This window comes from Typopeltis vanoorti, chromosome 16 (genome assembly GCF_054136105.1).
Source record: "Typopeltis vanoorti isolate ZY-2024b chromosome 16, IOZ_Tvanoo_1.0, whole genome shotgun sequence".
NCBI lineage: Eukaryota > Metazoa > Arthropoda > Arachnida > Uropygi > Thelyphonidae > Typopeltis > Typopeltis vanoorti.
The window spans coordinates 35,446,710-35,467,140 of record NC_143564.1 but is presented as its reverse complement, the minus strand read 5'-3'; the positions used below and the strand labels follow the sequence as shown (position 1 = coordinate 35,467,140).

The 20,431-nt window shown below is 36.0% G+C and overlaps 1 protein-coding gene across 7 annotated transcripts in view; it reads left to right on the top strand.

Moving 5' to 3' along the window:
- The window catches only part of Spt20 (transcription factor Spt20 homolog), a 444,696-nt gene that overhangs the window by 400,615 nt on the left and 23,650 nt on the right, over positions 1-20,431 (top strand). For all 7 annotated transcript variants that reach the window (XM_090405995.1, XM_090405992.1, XM_090405994.1 and 4 more), the window contains exon 21: positions 7,931-8,036. In XM_090405995.1, the coding sequence (XP_090262121.1) occupies positions 7,931-8,036 (106 nt within the window). The remainder of the gene's footprint in view (positions 1-7,930; positions 8,037-20,431) is intronic.

Genomic DNA, 20,431 nt, shown 5'->3' with positions numbered 1-20,431 from the left:
AAGACGGCCTGTGACTAGTGGTGTGCCACAAGGATCTGTTCTTGGACCACTGCTGTTTAATTTGTTCATAAATGATATCGGAAATGATCTGAGAGGAACAGTTCATTTGTTTGCGGATGATGCGAAGTTGGGTAGGGCAATAGTGAATGCAGATGACGTCAAAATTTTGCAGGATGATTTGGATAGATTGGAGGTCTGGGCTAAGGAGAATGGATGTCAGTTTAATGTGGCAAAATGTAAGGTTATGCATTTTGGGGTGAAAAGATTGGCGGCAGTTTACTGCATTGGTGGAACCCTGCTCCAGGAAATTGATGAGGCACGAGATTTAGGAGTGTTGGTAGATAAGGAATTGAAATTTAGGGGACACATTGCAAAAGTGACCAAAACAGCTCATCAAATCACTTGGTTGCTGAAGAATACGTTGACAAACAGAGACAAGCAGGTTATTGTTCCTCTGTATCGAGCCTTGATAAGACCCCATCTAGACTACTGTGCTCAGATTTGGTCACCTAGGTTTCTTCTTGATGGGGAGGAGGTGGAGAGGATCCAGAGGCGAGTGACCAAGATGATAGCAGGTCTGTGGAATGAACCGTATGAGAACAGGTTGAGGATTTGTGGGTTGCAAAAATTGGTTGATAGGCAGAGGAGGGGAGATATGATTGAGACATTCAAATTGCTGAAGGGTTTCTATAAAATTAATTCAGAAGATATTTTTGAGAACAGGGCTGGTTGTGGGAGGACTAGGGGACATCCATGGAAACTGGGCAAAAGTGTGGTTAGTAAAGGTGTTAGAGCTGGGTTCTTTACTTTTAGAGTAGTGAATGAGTGGAATGCGCTCCCTGAGTCTGTGGTGGATGCTGTGACAGTGAATGAGTTTAAGGCGAGGTATGATAGATACTGTATGAATGTCAAATAGTTGTGATGAATATGATTTGGGGCCTCCCTCGATGAGTCTAATGACTCCCTGGAGTTGCCCGTAATAATAGTAATAATAATAATAATGGAAGTGTTATTGCTGATCCCAAAACTATTGCAGACACTTTGGGTGAAAATTTTGCTAAAATCTTAGCAACAACTTCATATCCTCCTGAATTTTTAACTCTGAAAGAGCAGCAAGAGAAACAAAGTATTCACAGGAACCGTGTTCACCGTCATGGATACCTTTTTTTTTACCAATGTTGTTGTGTAAAACTCGATGTAGCTTGAAAATACCAACGTGCTTTACATAGATTTTTACAGAGGTCAATGAGAACTGTTACAAAAATAACCTTGTTTGTCTCTATGTATTTTATGTTAAATATTTGTAAATAATGCTATGGGAATTGTCTGTAATTACTGTTTTATTTAAAGTTTCTAGAATGTCAAAAACAAAGGCAATGCTTTGCCATCGGAAACTTTCTATAGTAGCGCTATGTATAAGAGCACAAGAAAGTTGTTTACGATTGTGAGAAAGTTGTTTGTGAGGCTCTGCACACGAACAGCTTCAAAGTTAGTATCAAAGAGATCTGCTAGTTTCAGAGAAGTTTCCACTGCCCGACAAGACAAGAAAAAAAAAAGAGCGCATGGTGGAGATGAAAGAACGGGCCGGCCTTAACAAAGTGATCAAGGATAACTGCCGATTTCTTCATGGTTTACAAGAATCCAGAACCCTTGGTGCAAGGTCCCTAGAAGGCAAAAATAAAAGGGGACTGAGCCGAACATCAAGAGGAGAGTCCAGGTCCAGTTGCCGAGAGAGAGGAGGCAAGGTCCAGTTACTGACAGAGGAGAGCCGAGATCCAGTTGCCGAGAGAGCAGAGATGAAGCGCTGTTACTGAAGAGAGCCATAGGCAGTCGGCCCCAGAGGAAAAATTGGGAGAACAGCCAATGACAAGTGCCTGTCGGATGTCCTAGTGCTGCAGGAAGTCAACGGAAGCCAAAAGCCGCAGAACGATCTTCAAGCCCGAAAGCTGAAACTTCTTGACTGAACTTTTGAGCACCAGGAAGATTGCAGTCCAAGACCTGCCAAATATTTTGACGAAGCGCCCCCTGAAATAAGACTCTCCAGATGGAAATCTAAGGCCTGAGATGAAAGAAAAACCATAGAGACTTTGATGCAGGACTTTTGGAAGGTGTCGTGACAAAGAGCCTCTGTAAGTGTGTCTCAACTCTCTATGTACATTCTTTTGTAATCTAAGAGATATGTCATAGATTGACTGATAAGAAATAGTAATAAGAAATATCTATAAGAGAGTCCTCTGATTTGTTGTTAACTGGAATATAAATTGTAAGATAACTTACCATAGCTAGCTAATCTCTTTATGAGTAAATTAGTCGTGACAAAGAGCCTCTGTAAGTGTGTCTCAACTCTCTATGTACATTCTTTTGTAATCTAAGAGATATGTCATAGATTGACTGATAAGAAATAGTAATAAGAAATATCTATAAGAGAGTCCTCTGATTTGTTGTTAACTGGAATATAAATTGTAAGATAACTTACCATAGCTAGCTAATCTCTTTATGAGTAAATTAGTCTCGGCAATTTGATTTTTTTAGCAGAGAAGTAACAGAGTAATTATATTGTATAGTCATTTAATACTGAAAAGGGAAAGTTTGTTTCTTTATACCAAAAGTATAAGGATAGGTTGAGAGAAACCTCCCTATCACTTATTTAATGTACTTTGTTTTTATTGTAAATAAAATGTGTTTTAATTATATGTCAATAGAGTGCCGCATGATTGTTTATTTTATAATGCACAGTTCCTAACTTAAGAGCTGGAAACCAAGTAAGATACCCGAAGCGTATAGTTAAGGGCAAATAGACCATGACTGTTTGTGTAAAGTTTTACTAAGGAATTTGTGTTAGAGAAAGAGAGAGAGAAGTCAACCGGCCGTATTACTGAGTTTTATGCCAATTAAAAGATACTGGTGGCGCAGTCTTTTCAAATAAATTTTCTAGTATCCATAGGCATAAAACTCGTAGTGAGAAAGGTAGATAAACTAAATAAACAATAGTAAGATAGAGGCAGTATAATAAGAAATGAAATTATAAAAAAAATAATAATAACGGTAGCAATAAATAGCCTCCATTTACAGTTGAACCATACAATCAGCTATTTTTAGTTCCTCCTTAACAAATGACTGATTGTATGGTTCAACAACATTGGTAGAAAAATTTAGCCTTTGTTTCTCTTGCTGCTCTTTCAGAGTTAAAAATTCAGGATGATATGAAGCTGTTGCTGAGATTCTGGCAAACGTTTCTCCCAAAGTGTCTGCAATGGTTTGGGGATCAGCAATAACACTTCCATTGTGGTCTAAGGTAGACAAACAATGTGTTTTATATCTGCCTTTCATTTTCCTGATTTTATCCCATACAATTTTTATCATTTGTTAATGGATGTCATCAGGCCCTACTGCATTAGGTGAAACAGTAGGAGAGCCTGATGACATCCATTAACAAATGATAAAACATTTACCATCATCTTCTATGGATCTCCTTCTCTTATTATGCAATAAAATACTCGCAGAGCAAGAGTTTCCAAATTCTTGGCATAACTCAATTATCATTGCTATCCCGAAACCAGGAAAGGATCAAACATAAGCAAATAATTATTGACCCATTGCTCTGCCAGTTGTCTTTGTAAAATACTAGAGAAAATGGTTAATGCCAGACTTCTTTGGTATTTAGAAAGCAACAATACACAATGTGCGTTCCGTAGACATCGTTCAACTTTAGACCATTTGGTTCGTTTAGAAACTTGTATAAAAGATGCATTTCTGAAACAAGAACATCTTGTTTCAGTTTTTTTTGACATAGAAAAAGCTTATGGCATAGCCTGGAGATATGGCATGTTAAAAGACCTCTATAACCTAGGTCTCAAAGGACGCCTTCCTATATTTATTAAAAACTTTGTCCAGGCAAACTTTCCAAGTCAGGGTGGGAAGTATGCTATATTGACTATATCATCAAGAACATGGTGTTCCCCAAGCCTCTGTCTTAAGTGTGACACTTTTCACTATTAAAATTAACTCAATCACTGAACAGCTTTCTCCCACGGTATACAAAGCTCTATATGTTGATGACTTCACAATTTACTGTCACTCGTAATATGAGGGTAATTGAGAGACAACTTCAGCAAGCAATCGATCATGTTTCTTTGTGGGCTCGTAATAATGGGTTTAGGTTTTCAACAGAAAAAAGTGTCTATGTACACTTCTGTTGCAAATGCACTCCTCACCTAGACCCTGAATTAAGAATAGGATGCACCATTATTTCAGTAGCTACAGAAACCAAGTTCTTGGGACTCATCTTTGACAGAAAACTTACATTTCTAGCACATTCGTCAACTAAGAGAAAAGTGCAAGAGAGCTTTGAACCTCCTTCACACTCTGTCTTCTAAGTGGGGTGCTGATCGAACTTCATTGCTCCATCTTTACCATTCACTTATACATTCAAAGCTGGATTATGGGTCTCTAGTCTATGGTTCTGCAAGACAGAGTGACCTGCGATGGTTTGATTCCATCCATCATGAGGGTTTTTTTTACGGATAGCTACTGGTGCCTTTCACACATCACCCACTCAAAGTCTTTATGTTGAAGCAAATGAACCAGCTCTATCACTTCAACGGAAACAGTTGTCTCTTAATTATGCCCAATAGATAAAGTCTCTCCCAAATCATCCTACATGGACTAATCTCTTTTCTCTCCATTGGGAAGCTCAATACCACACACTTCAAACTGTCATATGTCCTTTTGGTATGCATGTTAAAGAGACTGTGCAAGCTGTTGGTATAAATGTTGACAACATTGTCTACACTAAGCATAACATCATCCCTTCATGGCAGGTTTGCACTCCATCCTGCAACTTCTCACTCTGTCAGCTACAGAAGTCTCATACTCCATCATCTGTCTACCTCCAATTGTTTAATGCACACAGAGCGGCATGCCTATCTATACTGATGGTTCAAGAACTAATACCTCTGTTGGCTCACATTTATACAAATTGTCTACTAGTTTCGCTAGCTCTAACTGTCTAGCTTTGTCAAGACGTGAGAGTTTATGCTAGTATTAAATGCAAAAAAAACAAATGAATGAAGTCACGGTTTAAAAACAGTTAGACAAATTGGAATGCACGCGTGACATCACACGTATAAGGCGTGAAGACTTAGTTATTGTTGTTAAGTCGCGTTTTATAATTTTTCGCATAATTTAGTTCTGTTAAACTTAATGAATGTATCAGATTTTTCCACATTTCTTTTAATATTATTCCCTGGTTTGTATTGAGATTATTTCCTGTTTGTAGGACTACTGACGCTTCTTTAATGGTTCTGCATTAAAATGCTCTTCGATATATGGCATGGAACTGTTATCCCAATCTATTGCATGGTTTGAAGTTGAGAAATGATGTGCTAACCCTGAGGTGTCTGTTCTGTTATGATTGACATCTCCGACATGTTCCCTCTTTCGAATTTCTAGGCTTCTTGAAGTTTGGCCTGTGGTATGCTATAAACGCTTGCGTATTTGTAGAAAGCGACGCTATCCTTAGTGGATCTTAATAAATGTCTGTAGTTGTAGTAAGTTTAAAAACAACTCTGATGTTAAGAGGTCTCATGAATCTTGCTATCTTGGTGGAGACTGATCCAGCATAGGGTATGACGATGGATGATACTTACTGGGTCATCTGAGGTTGTTTCTATAGAGAATTTTGTTGATTATATTTTGAGGATAACCATTTTGCGATAGAGTTTTTGACATAAGGGAAAGCTCAGGCAAGTATGTCTTTTTCCTCTGTGATGATATTTTTGGTTCTGTTTTTTAGCATATGTATAATGCTCAGTTTCTGTGCATGGTGATGATTGGATATATAATGAAGATAACGTCCAGTATCTGTAGGTTTATGATATATTGTAAGTTTGATATTTCCATTATCTTGTTTTTTAACTAGTACATCTAAAAAGGGTAATTGATGATTGTTTTTCAATTCCAATGTGAATTTAATTTTATGATGGAAGGAGTTAATTTTTTGGAGGAACTCATGTAAGGTATCTTCCTTATCTTTCCATATAATGAACACATCATCAACATATCTCCACCAGAATTGTTTTGGATTTATTTTTGCTAGGATGTCATTTTCTAAATTTTCCATGAACAGAACAGGGGACTGCCCATGGCTAAGCCTTCTAGTTGTTGGTATACTATATTGTTAACCTTAAAGTAGTTGGACTTGAGACAGTGGCAGAATAGTTGCGTAATATCATTTGGAAAGAGATCTTTTATAATTTTAATGACTTCTTCAACTGGTACATTTGTGAACATAGACCACATCCAGACTTGCCAATAAGTCTGTGTTGGATATATTGATGTGTTTAAGTTTTTCAACAAAGTGTTCAGAATTCCTTATGTATGAAGCTGATATCATTATCTTCTCTTTTAATAGGTTAGTGAAGTGTTTGGCTAGTAGGTATGTTGGAGAGTATCTGCCATCCATAATTGAGTGGAGTGGATGGCCTCTGGACTTACAAAGAAAACTAAAATCTTTACATCCAATAATTCCATGCCATTATGGTGTTCCTAAAGTACATAAAGATTAGGTTCCACTCCACCCAATCGTGGATGGCAGATACTCTCCCACATACCTAGACGTAAGCCGTCGGATCTGTTTAAGTTACTTTAAGATTTTAAGTTTTTTTTATTTATTTATTTTTTTTTTTTATAGGAAATTTATTGACCTTTTCAGTTATCATACACCAGCTACTTAGGTGGCGCTTTTTGGAATTTTCAGTTATTGTTTAATTTGAGCTTAATGTATTGAAGATGCCTGTGACACACAGGCGAAAATTATACTATTAATTAATCTTTGTACGTGAGTTTTTTCCATTATTAATTTTGTATCGATATGTCTACTCACGGTATACCTCTTTTAAAACTTAAAAGACATGTGGAAAAATCTGTTAAATTCATTAAGTTTAACGGAACTAAATTACGCAAAAAATTATAAAACGCGACTTAATAACAGTAACTAAGTTTTCACGCCTTATGCGTGTGATGTCATGCGTGCACTCCAATTTGTCTGTTTTTAAACCGTTACTTCATTCGTTTGTTTTTTTTGCATTTAATACTAGCATAAACTCTCACGTCTTGACAAAGCTAGACAGTTACAGCTAGTGAAACTAGTAGACGATTTGTATAAATGTTTGTTAAATCCATGGTCTTAAAATCAAATAGTTTGTTTACCTCTGTTGGCTGTGCTGGTGTGTTTCCTGACATTACTATCTCCAACCAGATCCCACCTGATTGCAGTAATCATGCAGCAGAGTTACATGCCATTCAGCTTGCACTTGTGCATATAAAAGAAAACTGCTACCAAAAGTGTATAATTTATACAGACTCATTGAGCTCTTTACAGGCTATCACCTCTCCTATGTATCCACATCCAGTGCTTTATGAGGTGTTACACCTCATCTGTTTCACAAAATGAAAATCCTTAATTTTGATGTTCAGTTGTGCTGGATTCCCAGCCACATTGTAATTAAGGGAAATGAGGCTTCACAAGCAGCTGCTAAATAAACTCAGACTTTAACCACGTTCTGTTTGACAGTACCATATACAGACTAGACAGTTTATATGATCAAAGCTAATTGCTCAATGGCAGTCATCATGGCAGGAAGTATTAACAAACAAATTATACCATTAAACCCGAAATTAAACATTGGCATTCTAGTCAACGTATAAAGAGAAGAGAGAGGAAGTTGTTCTTGCTAGGCTCCACATAGGTCACAGTCATCTTACACATTCTTATTTACTGAGGGCTGATGACCCTCCAATATGTGAAAAATGTAATACACATCTCACTATTTTTCATATTCTGGTGGAGTGCTTCATATTGAAGCACTTGAATAAACTAGAATTTCTTATAAACCAACAGTAACATGTGCTTGTGATTCAAATTATATAGGTTGGTACTGGAGAATCAGTGAGCACTGGTGGCAATAGTGTTTCATCAACAACTTCTACTAATACAGTTGCTTCAAGCGGATCATCAGCAGTTATTGTATCATCAGGTAAATAAGTAGTTCTTTTATTCCATAAAGAAATGTTGAAAATATGTAAAAATAAAATAATTTTATATCATCAGATAATTTTTTTTTTTAATATTAACTTATAATATCATATATTGTACTCTGTATTTAGTGGAGAATCGTTAGCATCAACATTATCCTGGACCTCCGTAAGAGAGTCACAAAATTCATTTACATGTAGGTAGCAGAGCTTTTACCTTCTAGAAACACAGGATTTACATCCCACAAAAAAAGGCAAACTGGCTAGTAAAGCACATACAATTTACAGACAAAGTGCACTGGCCTCATAGACTGAGTTGTTTCATACATGGTTCCAAACGATGGAATCAACCACAGAATTCATTGTGACAGGCTTTGCTTAACAGACACAAAACCTGTGATACCACATCTTACCTCAATAAGATTCAGAATCAGTGTATTCCACTCACTTGCCACACTCCATTCAAATAAAAGTCTACTTTTTCAGTTGTTCTCATAGAGATCTAAAACACTGATATGAAAGTTCATGCCAGCCATGAACTTTCATATCAGTGTGTTCAGGCAAATATGACAGTATTACATGGTTAATTATGAAATTAATACTGGCAAAAAGAGACATAAAAAGTAAGATAATTTAATAAATCAATTACTATTTTCATACAACAGTACTATGTACTTATTCAGATTAATACAATAAAACACAAATATAAAAGTGATATTAACACGGAGATTTCTAAATAACAAACCACCACTTTTTTTAATTCATTCAACACATGAACAGACATTGGATTCAGGAATGAGATATCATGAGCATGGGACATTGTTACAAGATATAACATTTTTTCATCATCATCAAATTCCTGCCATGTACCCTCAAGGGATGTACAGGATATGATAGTATACTACATGAAAAATTTACGTCATTACTATCTTCCTATCTACAATTTTCCTCCAAGTCTGTTACCAGATCTTATATTTCTATCGTCTAAGGTACTGTGTACCGTATCAATCCACCTATATCTTGTTCTTCCTCTGGGTCGTTTTCCTGCCAACTTGGCAGAGAACACTTGTTTTGCTAATCTTTCCTTGCCCATTCTGTTTAAGTGACCATACAACCTGAGATTAGCTCGGCTAACGCATTCCTGGATACTGACAATGTCAAGTTCTTTCCTAATATCCTCTTTTTAATATGATATTGCCATTGATGCCATCTGTTCACGCCTCTAATCTTTCTCAGGACTCTCATATCTGCAGTCTCTAGTCTTTGGTCAAGTATTTTACTTCTGACCCAGCTCTCAGATCCATAAGTTAAAACTGGTTTGAACACTGTCTTGTATACAGCTAATTTAGTGTTCTGACTAATTTCTCTCTTATTCCATATGAATTTATTCAATTGACTGCCTACCATTCCAGCTTTGTTGATTCTGTTATCTATTTCCATATTTAATTTACCATCTTCACTAAAAATCGTGCCTAAGTAGCTGAAATGTTTTACTTCTTCCACAGGTTCTCCATTCACAACATAGTTGACATTTTCAATGATTCTGCCTATTTTCATTGTCTTTGTCTTTTTATTGCTGACCTTCATACCATATCTATTACAACAATTATTCATTTTAGTCAGAGAATCTTGCAGACTTGTAGCGGATTTATTTAGAAGAATAACATCTTCCGCATAAAGCAAAGAGCTGACATTAACATCTCCAATTTTGATATCACGTTTAATACCACTTTCCTTCATAATGTGATAATGTACATCCTTGTCTCACACCAGATTTAACATTAAACCATCTTCCTGTACTTCCTACAATTCTAACTGCTGACTTACAACTCAAATAAAGACTAAGTATTGCTTGATATAATGCCCCACTGACACCATATAACTGTAGCATATTGAATAGCTTCTCTCTTGGTACCTTGTCATATGCCTTTTCCAAATCGACAAAATTTAAATACAGATCTTTGTTATATTCCCATGATTTCTCCACTATTTGTCGTAAAGTAAAGATCTGATCCTGACAGCCTCTATTTGACCCGAATCCAGCTTGTTCTTCACCAAGCTTTTCTTCCACAATTCTTCTCAACCGTTTCTCAAGTATACTTGCATATATCTTACCAGGAACACTCAGTAGGGATATACCTCTGTAATTCTCACATTCAGTTTTATTTCCCTTTTTATATATGGGCACTATGAGAGCTCTACTCCATTCGCCTGGAATTCATCTCTCTGTCCAGGCTTTCTGAATTATGCAGTGCAGCCACTGTAAGACTTATACCACCATACTTCAGCATTTCTGGTCGAATATCATCTACTCCTGCTGCCTTTCCACATTTCAAGCCTTTGATGACTTTTTCTACTTCAAGTATGGATATATATTCCTGACTGCATGATTGGTCAGTGTTTTTTATCACTGTGTTGTCATCACTGCTTGTTTCATTTATCAAATTTTCAAAGTAATTACTCCATACTTCAAGGATATCTTTTTCTCCCGTTTTAATGTCACTTTTATCATCTCTAACTCCTTTTACTCTTATCATCTCTTTCCTCCATTCCTAAGCTTCTTCAACAACCTCCAGAATATTTTGCAACCTTCTTGATATTTATTTTCTATGTTCTTGCAAAAGTCCTCCCATGACTTTTGTTTAGCTAGTTTTACACACTGTTTAGCTTTCTTACATTTGTCTCTGTATTCTCTAAGAGTACAAGCTGACTTATTTGCCAGGAACTTTTGATATGCTTTCTTCTTTTTTTTCACTGCCTCTTTAACTTCCTGTGTCCACCAGGGAGTTATGATTTTTTTATCCTTGCAGACAACTTCACCACATGCCTCTCTAGCTGAATCAATCAGGGTTTTCTTCAAGTCTTGCCACTGAATCTCCAAGGTTTGGTTCCTGTTCTCCAACTCTTTCATTTTTCCTTCAATAATCTTTGTGTATTTTAGTCTACAGTTCACATCTGAGAGCTGCTCAACTTTTATTCGCTTTAAAACTTTCTTACATGTCATTCTTTTCAATATGAAATTCAATTTTATCCTGCTCAAGACTAAATAGTGATCACTTCCAATTTCAAATCCTCTGTACACTGTGGTGTCCTGCACCAGGGAGAAAACATCACTATCAACAATAACATAGTCAATGAGACTTTTCTTATTCCTTGCCTCTTCTCTCCATGTGAATTTGTGCACATTTTTATGTTGGAACATGGTGTTAGTAATAACCAGTCCATGTCTTGAGCAGAAATCCAACAGGTATTTGCCATTATTATTAGCTTTGCTCTTTTCTCCAAATTTTCCCAAAACATTTTTGTATGTCTTACAATCACTTCCTACTCTGCTATTTAGATCCCTAACATGGACCAACTTTTCCTTTTTCATTGTGTCAGTAGCTTTCTCTAAAGCCTCAAAAAATTCCTCCACTTCTACCTTAGTAGAATCTTCTGTGGAACCATAGGCACAAATAAGTCTCATTGTCGAGTTCCCCATTCTGATATTTGTCGAAATCACTCTACTTGACACTGCATGCCATTCAAGAAGATGAGCCTCATATTTTGTGTTGAATACTATGGCTACTCCTTCTTTTCCTTGATTGTCATTGCCTGAATATAACATTTTGTATTTATTGCTCAGAAAGATATCACCAGTTTTTGTCTTTTTTGTTTCAGTCACCCCTATTATGTCGATCTGGTACTTATCTAATTCCTCTGCTAGCTCCATTTCTTTGCCATTCAGGCTTCTTATGTTGATAGTACCGATCTTTAACTCTGGTGATGTTGTGTTGCAGTGTGTTTTGAGATTTGTTCCAGTAGCTGACTTTTCGCTGTTCGCCCTGGTTCCTTGGCAAAAACAACCAGGGGGGGGGCTTGTTTATCCAGACGACGCCCCAGCCGGAATGAAATTTTGTCATGTTGTACCATCATTTTGTATTTATCCATTAGGAATACAATTTGGTCGGCTAAATCCCAAATTGGCAGCCCGTTCTCTTTCGTTCAGTATCCAGGTAGATACCCAACAGGGTGCACCACGAGGTGAGGTTTGGACATTAGGTCAGAAGCTCTGGTCGGTTCTCTGCATTCCTTTAAAGGCTATGTGGAGGTCTCCTCTCAGTTTTACAGCTTTGACCCTTAAGCACTCCATAATATTTTATCTCATAGCCAGATTCTTCCACATGTAAATCCCTTATGGATGCTGCCGAGCGATCATTTAATATCAGGTCTTGGTTTTTATTACAAGGATTGGACATCATATCACTAGCCTGTTTAAATTTGCATAAATAAGTATTAAATTATGTGTATGGTTTTGGTGATTTAAAAATTGACTTGATGGTTTTCGTTGGTGGTGTGAAAGGCCAGTTTATGAACTTATGAATTTTTTTTTTCTCCACATCTCTGACATGTTTTCTTTATGGATTTCCAGAACATTCTGTCTATCCATCGTAAAATACACTGTAATTGCAATAGATTTTTAAACTGCTGGTCTCTTCTTAAGTTGATGTGGTTGTTTAGGTGATTTTCACATCATGGAGATTTTTTGTAGATGTCTAAAGTCAACTTTTAAGTTGTGTTCTTGTAGGACTTTGGCTATTTGTCCAAATGTTTTTCATATAGGGTAAAGAAACTGGATCTTTGTAGTCATCTGCTTGTTTTCTTGGAGTCTGTTTGGGTTTATTCAATATGTTATTAATAGTTTTGATGTTGTAACCATTTTTTTGAAGAATGTCATTAATGTAAATTACTTCCTTGTTTCTTTTATCATCACTTTATAACAAAATGGTTCTCTTTTTTAATGTTTTGATGCTACCCTGTCTTTGTGTTCGGTGGTGGGTACTAACATGAAGATACCAGCCTGTATTAAATTTTTTTTTCCTAAATTTCAGATGTAAAATTATTATTATGATGATCTTCAACTGATATGAGAACATCCAAGAAGGAAATTGATCTATCTTTTTCTACCTTTTATGTAAATTGGGTTTTTTTGCTTTAAACCATTTTTGAAGAGAGAGACTCTTCTGAGCCTGGCCAAATGATGAAACTATCATCAACATACTTCACCCATAATCTTGGTTTGGTATGGTATTTATCAATAGTTGATTGTTCAAACTTTTCCATGTATCAGTTCTGTAGGTGTGGAAAAATTGCTAAGCCTTCAGATCGTTCAAAATAGTGGTCTTGAAATTTGAAAATGTTCTATAGGCAATGTTTGAAAAGTTTAACAGTATCAGGTGGGAAAATGTCTTCTAAAATTGAGATTATTTCTTCTCTTGGGACATTGGTGAATAAGCTTTTTATGCCAAAAGTAGCCAGGATGTCTGTGGGATTTATGAAATCTTTTGAATTTTTTATATAAGATGAAGTTTCTCCTGCATATGGTACTAGTTGGTTGGATTGGTATTTGCAGAGGTAATATGCTATGCAAATGTGCACATTAGAGAATAACATCTTGATAGTACAGTTGATGCCAACTGGGACCAACACAGTAAGCAGCTGAATGAAAGCTGACTTCACTTGAAATTTATTTTTTGTTTAATATCAAACCTACATATTGCAAAATAGTGCAAAATTTATAGCACTTAAAAAGTATGTGAGCAAAAGGTTAAAATAAAAGGAGTTTCTGGACACATTTTTTGAACAGCTGAAGCTTGCTTTGGGTGACAACAAAACAAAGAACAGAGATAGATGGAGTGAAAAGAAAGAAAGAGAAGTTGACTCAATATATTTGAAGTTGGACAGTAAATGAATGTTGGCTAGCAGCTGCTGGGAGGTTCATGGACAATTCATCACGGGGAAAATTTATCGATGAACTGTCTGGACACGGTTGCTGGGCAACATTTATTTATTGATTGGCCCCCATCATTCCTCCACTTTCTTCCAAGACTATAAGAAGGTGGAAGAATGATGGTGGCCAAATTCAGCAGAAGCATAATGTCTACAAGACCACAGTAATGGTGAATTTGTGAGAGAGAGAGTATGGTCATTAATTAATTTGATTGCCCTCTTCTGGATAGCATCAAATGTTACACTGCCTATAGTTTCATTGCTTTGGCAAGCAGTACTTATTACTTCACTAATGAACTGATCTTCATGGATGATTGGCCCCGTGATAGGTTGTCTCTGTACTTGTTTATTATTTCACTCAGTGCAGATCTGAACCTATTGATAATGACTTGGTATTATGTCTCTATCAGTATTTATGATGGAAATGATTTGCAGTTTTTCAATTTTGGAAATTCACTTTACTGGAAGATAAGTTTGATAACTAATGTTAGTATATCAGGTGGAAAATTTAGAACATGCTTTGATATTCTCTCATAAATAACCTCAAGTTTCCTCCAGAAAGATTAATAGAATGTTGTGAATGTTGTTTACTTGGCTAGATAGACTTGCCAAAAGTCTATGTAATATCATTTGTTGATAAAGAATTGCAGGCTTTAATCAAGTGATATGTAAGCTCCGTTTTATTTTACATTGAAAATTTCATTTAAGAGGATCCACTGTGATGCTGTGCTATCTGTTGTTATAGAAGAAAGGTTGGTGGATTCTTGTTAACATTTATTTAATGAGAAGAAATATTTTGTGGATATTCATATAAGCCTGTGATGTAGTTATCAATTTAGTTCCATAAGGCAGCTTGATGTCCTCTAGCCCAGGGGTCTCCAAACTACGGCCCGCGATATGATTTTATCCGGCCTGCCAATTGGACTAATTTTTCAATAAGAATCCGCAAAAAAAAAAAAACACCGGGTGTTGATAGATTTCAAATGCATTAATTAAAATTGTGTTCAAAATATATTCCCGAATAGCAAAAAAGTAACCGTAATCCAAGTTACGGTCTTTCTGACTGTAAAAGGTAGGTCAAAATGGACTAATGAAGAAAAAAAAATTTAAAAGAATTCAAAACGAAATAAAAAAGTTACATCCGAATAAACTTTTTTATCAACAAAAAAAATTTATGTTGCATGAAATAAGAACACTTAAAAAAGTCTGTAAAAATACGGTTAAAATGAACTAATGAGCAAAAAACGAAATAAAAACAAAATTTTCTGATTTGTATTCATTGACAAAAAACTCGAAGTTATTCAAGTTTTTTGAAGCACTTCAAAATTTTAAGCTGAGTTTAATAAGAATTTTAAAACACAAACACAGTTATATCATTCACATTAATGGTTTTATTATAATTTGTGATAAAAATATGAGAACTTGCTGATAGTGTTCGTTGTCATTAATATGCGATAATTTAATCTCACATACTCTGTAATCGGTTTTTATCTGCTTTCAATAAAACTCATATATCTAGTTCTAGATTTTTTTTTACTACGGCCCCATTGAACAGTGCTGAAGTACCCAGTGTGGCCCTCACGGCGAAAAGTTTGGAGACCACTGCTCTAGCCTATTAGACATTCTGATTCTTGCTATTGAAAATCTCGTGTTATTTTATTCAGCTTCATAAAAATATGTAAATATGTTTGAATAAGAATGAGGAAAAACTACCTAAATTTTAAAAATACATATTAAAATTAAGAAAACAATTGTAAAATAAATTGGATAAAAAATAGGAGAAAGGGATCTTTCTTGATACAAAGAAGACATAGCATTTTGTGTTACATAATTATTGTTTTTTCCAATCCTGAAGGTACTAGTTGGATTCCACTGAATAGGAAAGTGGAACCTAACTAGAGGTCCTATTTTTTGCTCAGATTCATGGAATAGTTTGCTGTGTAATTTGCTATATAAGCTCCAAAGGAGGTTATTGTTATTTGTTCACCAGGTACTACAACCTGGTGAACAAGTCTGAGTTTTCAAGCTTTACCAAGTTGAATGAAATATATTAATAGTTGGATAGTTGCTATTCTCTTTTTACTATTCCTAATAAGTTTACCTTTCTTGACTGAAAGGTATTCTTGACTGGTTATCACACATGTGTATTTTAGGTTAAAGATGTAGATGACAGCCATAGCAGAAATGAAGCAAAAGTTACACATAAAATGTAGTTTGCATAGGTGTGTTTCATTTGAAGGTGATTCTGAAGGATGTAATTTTATTTCGGTGGAGACTAGACCTTGGACTTTCTTGCTCACAAAGTGCTGTGAGTAGTTGACTGGTGGATTTTGTTTTAGAAGAAACATGTTTGCTATTTGGATTTAATGGAGGAAGTTTACAAGGGATATCAGTACTCTGCTAGAGCAGTATCAGCCTGCTCAGCTGCAGTTGAAGTTGATGATTAGTACTCCTTTTGTAAGTAAAGAGGTTTCTTGCATTGTTCCATATGTCTAGTGCTGGTCTGAATGTGTTTACACAGCCCATACATTATGGTGTTGCCATGGTGGTGACACCATAATTTGGAGAATCAGTTTTGGTTTTCCATCTGCTTGCTCTTAATTTAGTGGCGTTACCAGAGTTTAATATCACACTAGATGTTAAGTCACATAGTTCTTTGTACTATGCGAACTGTTTTCATTTTCTCCATGTAACAGTGGTGTTGTTATCAACATATGTGGGTCGCTTAGATTAATTTGTTTGGAGGGCAGAATAATTCATTTTTATCCAACAAGATTCAGTGGTGTGTCCAGGTAGAGGACATTTCTCCCCTTCTCCCCCCCCCCAGGAGTAACATAGTGTTCAGAAAATGAGTAGATCGTTTCTTTTTATACTGAAAAGTGCTTCCCTGTGTAGTGAATGGAAAATATTTGAATAACAAAGGATCCATATCCATAGATTCTTAGGACTTCAAAAAAAAGTATTCACATTTCATGTTACTGGTTTCCTAATATTGGTCCAGGTATTGTGTTTTCAGCCCACTGATTAAGTAATATGTGTTCACAGCTGTTAACCTCTGCTCTCTTGGGTTGGGAATCCTTATGCTGTATTGGATGACTAACATTTTTAGGAAGAAAATCCCACTCTTTCTAGACAAAAGGCAACAGCTGCTGGTGAGTAAGGGGTCCTCATTGTGTGGAAGTTTATCCTTAGCTTCTTCTAGGCATTTGTGTCTAAGAATACTTTCCTTCTTCATTATCTGGAACCTCTGTATTTCATTCATTGAGAGTCCAGTGTGGTTGTGGTTCTGAGTAATCAGGAGATTTTAACTTATAGTTTTAATTGTCATATTGATCTTAGTAAAGTTGTGACAAATTGTAAGGTAATCCCAACAGATCAAGTGGCACAGCAACACCGACTGCTGTGCACAGACTTTAAAATCTGCACACAGCAGTCGAACAATAATCGAAATCGAAGATAAGAACCTTTGGAAGCCATGGGATGAAGACAATTAAGTGGTTTCACTTAAAAGAAGAGAGTGTAAGGAATCGTTTTAGGGAGAGGGTGTTAGAGAGGATTTCGGATGGACCGGAAAGTGTACAAGATTGGTGGAAACGTAATTCAAAAGTAATCCTGAGAAATAATATTCCTTCCACATAAACTTTTGCAACCTGATAGTGAAATGAAAGTCACCTATAAATAAGACTGCAGTTCTTCAGTGGTATAAAAATGTCAAAAAGTTCAATATTCTTTTCTCTCAAGTTACAGAAATAAAAAAAACTAAATTAGAGGTGAGTCCTTTTTACAAATAAATATCAAAATCAAACAATTTGCAACAGGCCATAAGTATACAAAGTTTTTTTATATAAAAATTTCTAATTACAAGAAATAATGCATTTTACATTTAGGAAATGTTTACATATAATAAAACCAAAAGTTAATGTTTTCCACTTTATTTATTTATTTAATCAAAATCGGCTGCCACTAAAAAAATAATCTAAGATAATCTAATATTGCTAAATAGGATATCGTAGGATAATTGTCCTGTAGGATAATCCTACAGGACAATTATCCTACGATATCCTATTTAGCAATATTAGATTAGAATATTAGAATCTACAGGACAATTTGCCTTTTGAAGTGGTGAGTGCATCTAGTGTGAATGAGTTTAAACAAGAAGGTATGACAGCTGGTTTGGATGATGTGTAGCCTCTCTTGATTAAGGCCACAAGAACATGGGATGTTGTTGTAAACTCCAGGGTGTTTGTTGAAAGCATTGTGGTCTTTAGGTGAGTGTAACATATTCTGTACTGTCCTAATTTGTTTGAAGGCTACTTCTAATGTTGTGAGACCTTAGGAGATTGGCAATTTTTTGTGAAAGTATGCCAACAAAAGGAATGGAAATTGAAGTCCTGTAATGAATGTTCTGGATATGCTGTGGAGAGGGATTAGAGAGTAATATTCTTTTTGTTATTTTTTTAGGATATCCATTGCTGGTTAATATTTGGAGAATAAAATCTAATTCTTCTATTAATATTCTTTCATCTCTTATAATAGAGATCACCCTGTACTTCAGCATATGTATAATGCTCAATTTCTGTGAAATATGGTGTGACGAGGAGAAATGTAGGTTACGACCTGTGTGGGTCAGCTTATGATACACATTGAGAGAATGCTTTCGTCTACTTGTTTCTTAATTAAAATGTCCAGAAAAGGTAATTTTCCTCCATTCTCAAGTTCTAAGGTGAACTTGATTTTATGGTGAAATGAGTTTATGGGTGTTAGAAAATCATATAACTCTGCTACACCGTGTTTCCATATTATGAATATGGAAATGTGAGATATGTCATCAACATATCTCCACCAAATTGATGGTTTAGGATTTGTACGTAATAAGATGTTATTTTCGAACTTTTCCATGAATAAGTTCGCACAGGGAGGAGTTAGAGGGATTCCAATCACAAGGCCTAAAATGTTGTTTGTAGATTTTTCCATTCTATCAGAAAAAATTTGGTTTCAGACAATGTTTATAGAGTTGGGAGATGTCTTGAGGGAACAGATTATCTCTAAGAACCAAAACTTCACTCACCGGGATATTTGTATATCCTGGTGACTACTGTACCCAAATCTGGGTACTCCTTGACTATTGTACCCAAATCTGGGCACAATAGTCAAGATGGGTCTTATCAAGGCTTGATAAAGGGGAATAATAACCTGCTTGTCTCTGCTCATCAAAGTATTCTTCAGTAACCAAGTGATCTGATCAGCTGATTTAGCCACTTTTGCTATGTGCCCCCTAAACTTCAACTCCCTATCCACCAACACTCCCAAATCTCTGGCTTCATCAATTTCCTTTTCCTTTAGTACAGTTCCACCAATGTGGTTACTGCTGCTAATCTTTTCATCCCAAAATGCATAACCTTACACTTTGCATTAAACTGACATCTTAAGTCTGCTAATCTATCCAAATCATCCTGCAAAATTTTGACATCATCTTTATTCACTATTGCTCTACCCAACTTTGCATCATCGGCAAATAAATGAACAGTTCCTCTCAGATCCTTTCTATATAATTAATAAACAAATTAAATAGCAGTGGTCCAATAACAAAACTCTGGGCACACCACTAGTCACAGGCCTTCTTTTAGACTCTACTTCTGAATAAACTATTCTCTGATATCTCTCCCTCAACCACCCTCCTACCCATCCACATGTGCTGCAGTTTACTAATTAGAATTTCATGTGGTATCCTGTCAAAGGCCTTAGCAAAACCCAGCAGTATCACTGTAAACCCATTATTACCATTATCCAATTCAGCCATCACTGTATTATAAAACGTGAACAAGTTACTGAGGCATGATCTACCCTTCACAAAACCATGCTGCCCCCCCCCCCCCCCATACAGTATCCCATTTCCATCTATTCATTCCCGTATTTTGCTCTTCACTAATTTCTCCAATACCTTGACAATGACTCCTGATATGCTGATAGATCGGTATAGGTCATCTTGGAGCCTCCTTTATGCAATTGAACTATTTTCCCCTCTTTCCACCCCTCGGGACTAACCCAGCTCTGAGACTTAAATTGAACAACATGGTCAAGGGCACTGACAATTCCTTTGCCGCTTCACATAAGACTCGAGCTGGTATACCATCCAATCCCACAGATGTATTCACATTAAGGTTCTGTAATATACTATTCACCTCCATTTCATTCATCTCAATTGCTGACCTCATTCCTGCAATATCACCGCCTAGTGGATGATATACTCTTGCAAAGTGTTTGCTTAATAATTCTGCTATTTCAACTGATTCAGTTACCTCCCTACCATTGACATCCCTTAAAATCATTCTGCCGTATACATTTTTTCTTTTACTTGCAGCATATCGAAAGAACTGTTTGGGATTCTCTTTATCTTGCATTGCTAATTTCCTTTCATAATCTGCTTTTGCTTTTCTTACCACGCTTGTTATCCTTCTGGCCTGTGCCTTGTACTGTTCATGTGCCTGCAGGTCACCTTTCTCCATAAATTCCCTCCACAATTGTTTCTTTTATGCAGCTCAAGCTTAAAAATGTTATTCATCCATTTAACTCCCACTTGATTTATTCTCTGGACTCTAGGTATCCAGTCAGCCATTACCTCCCTCAA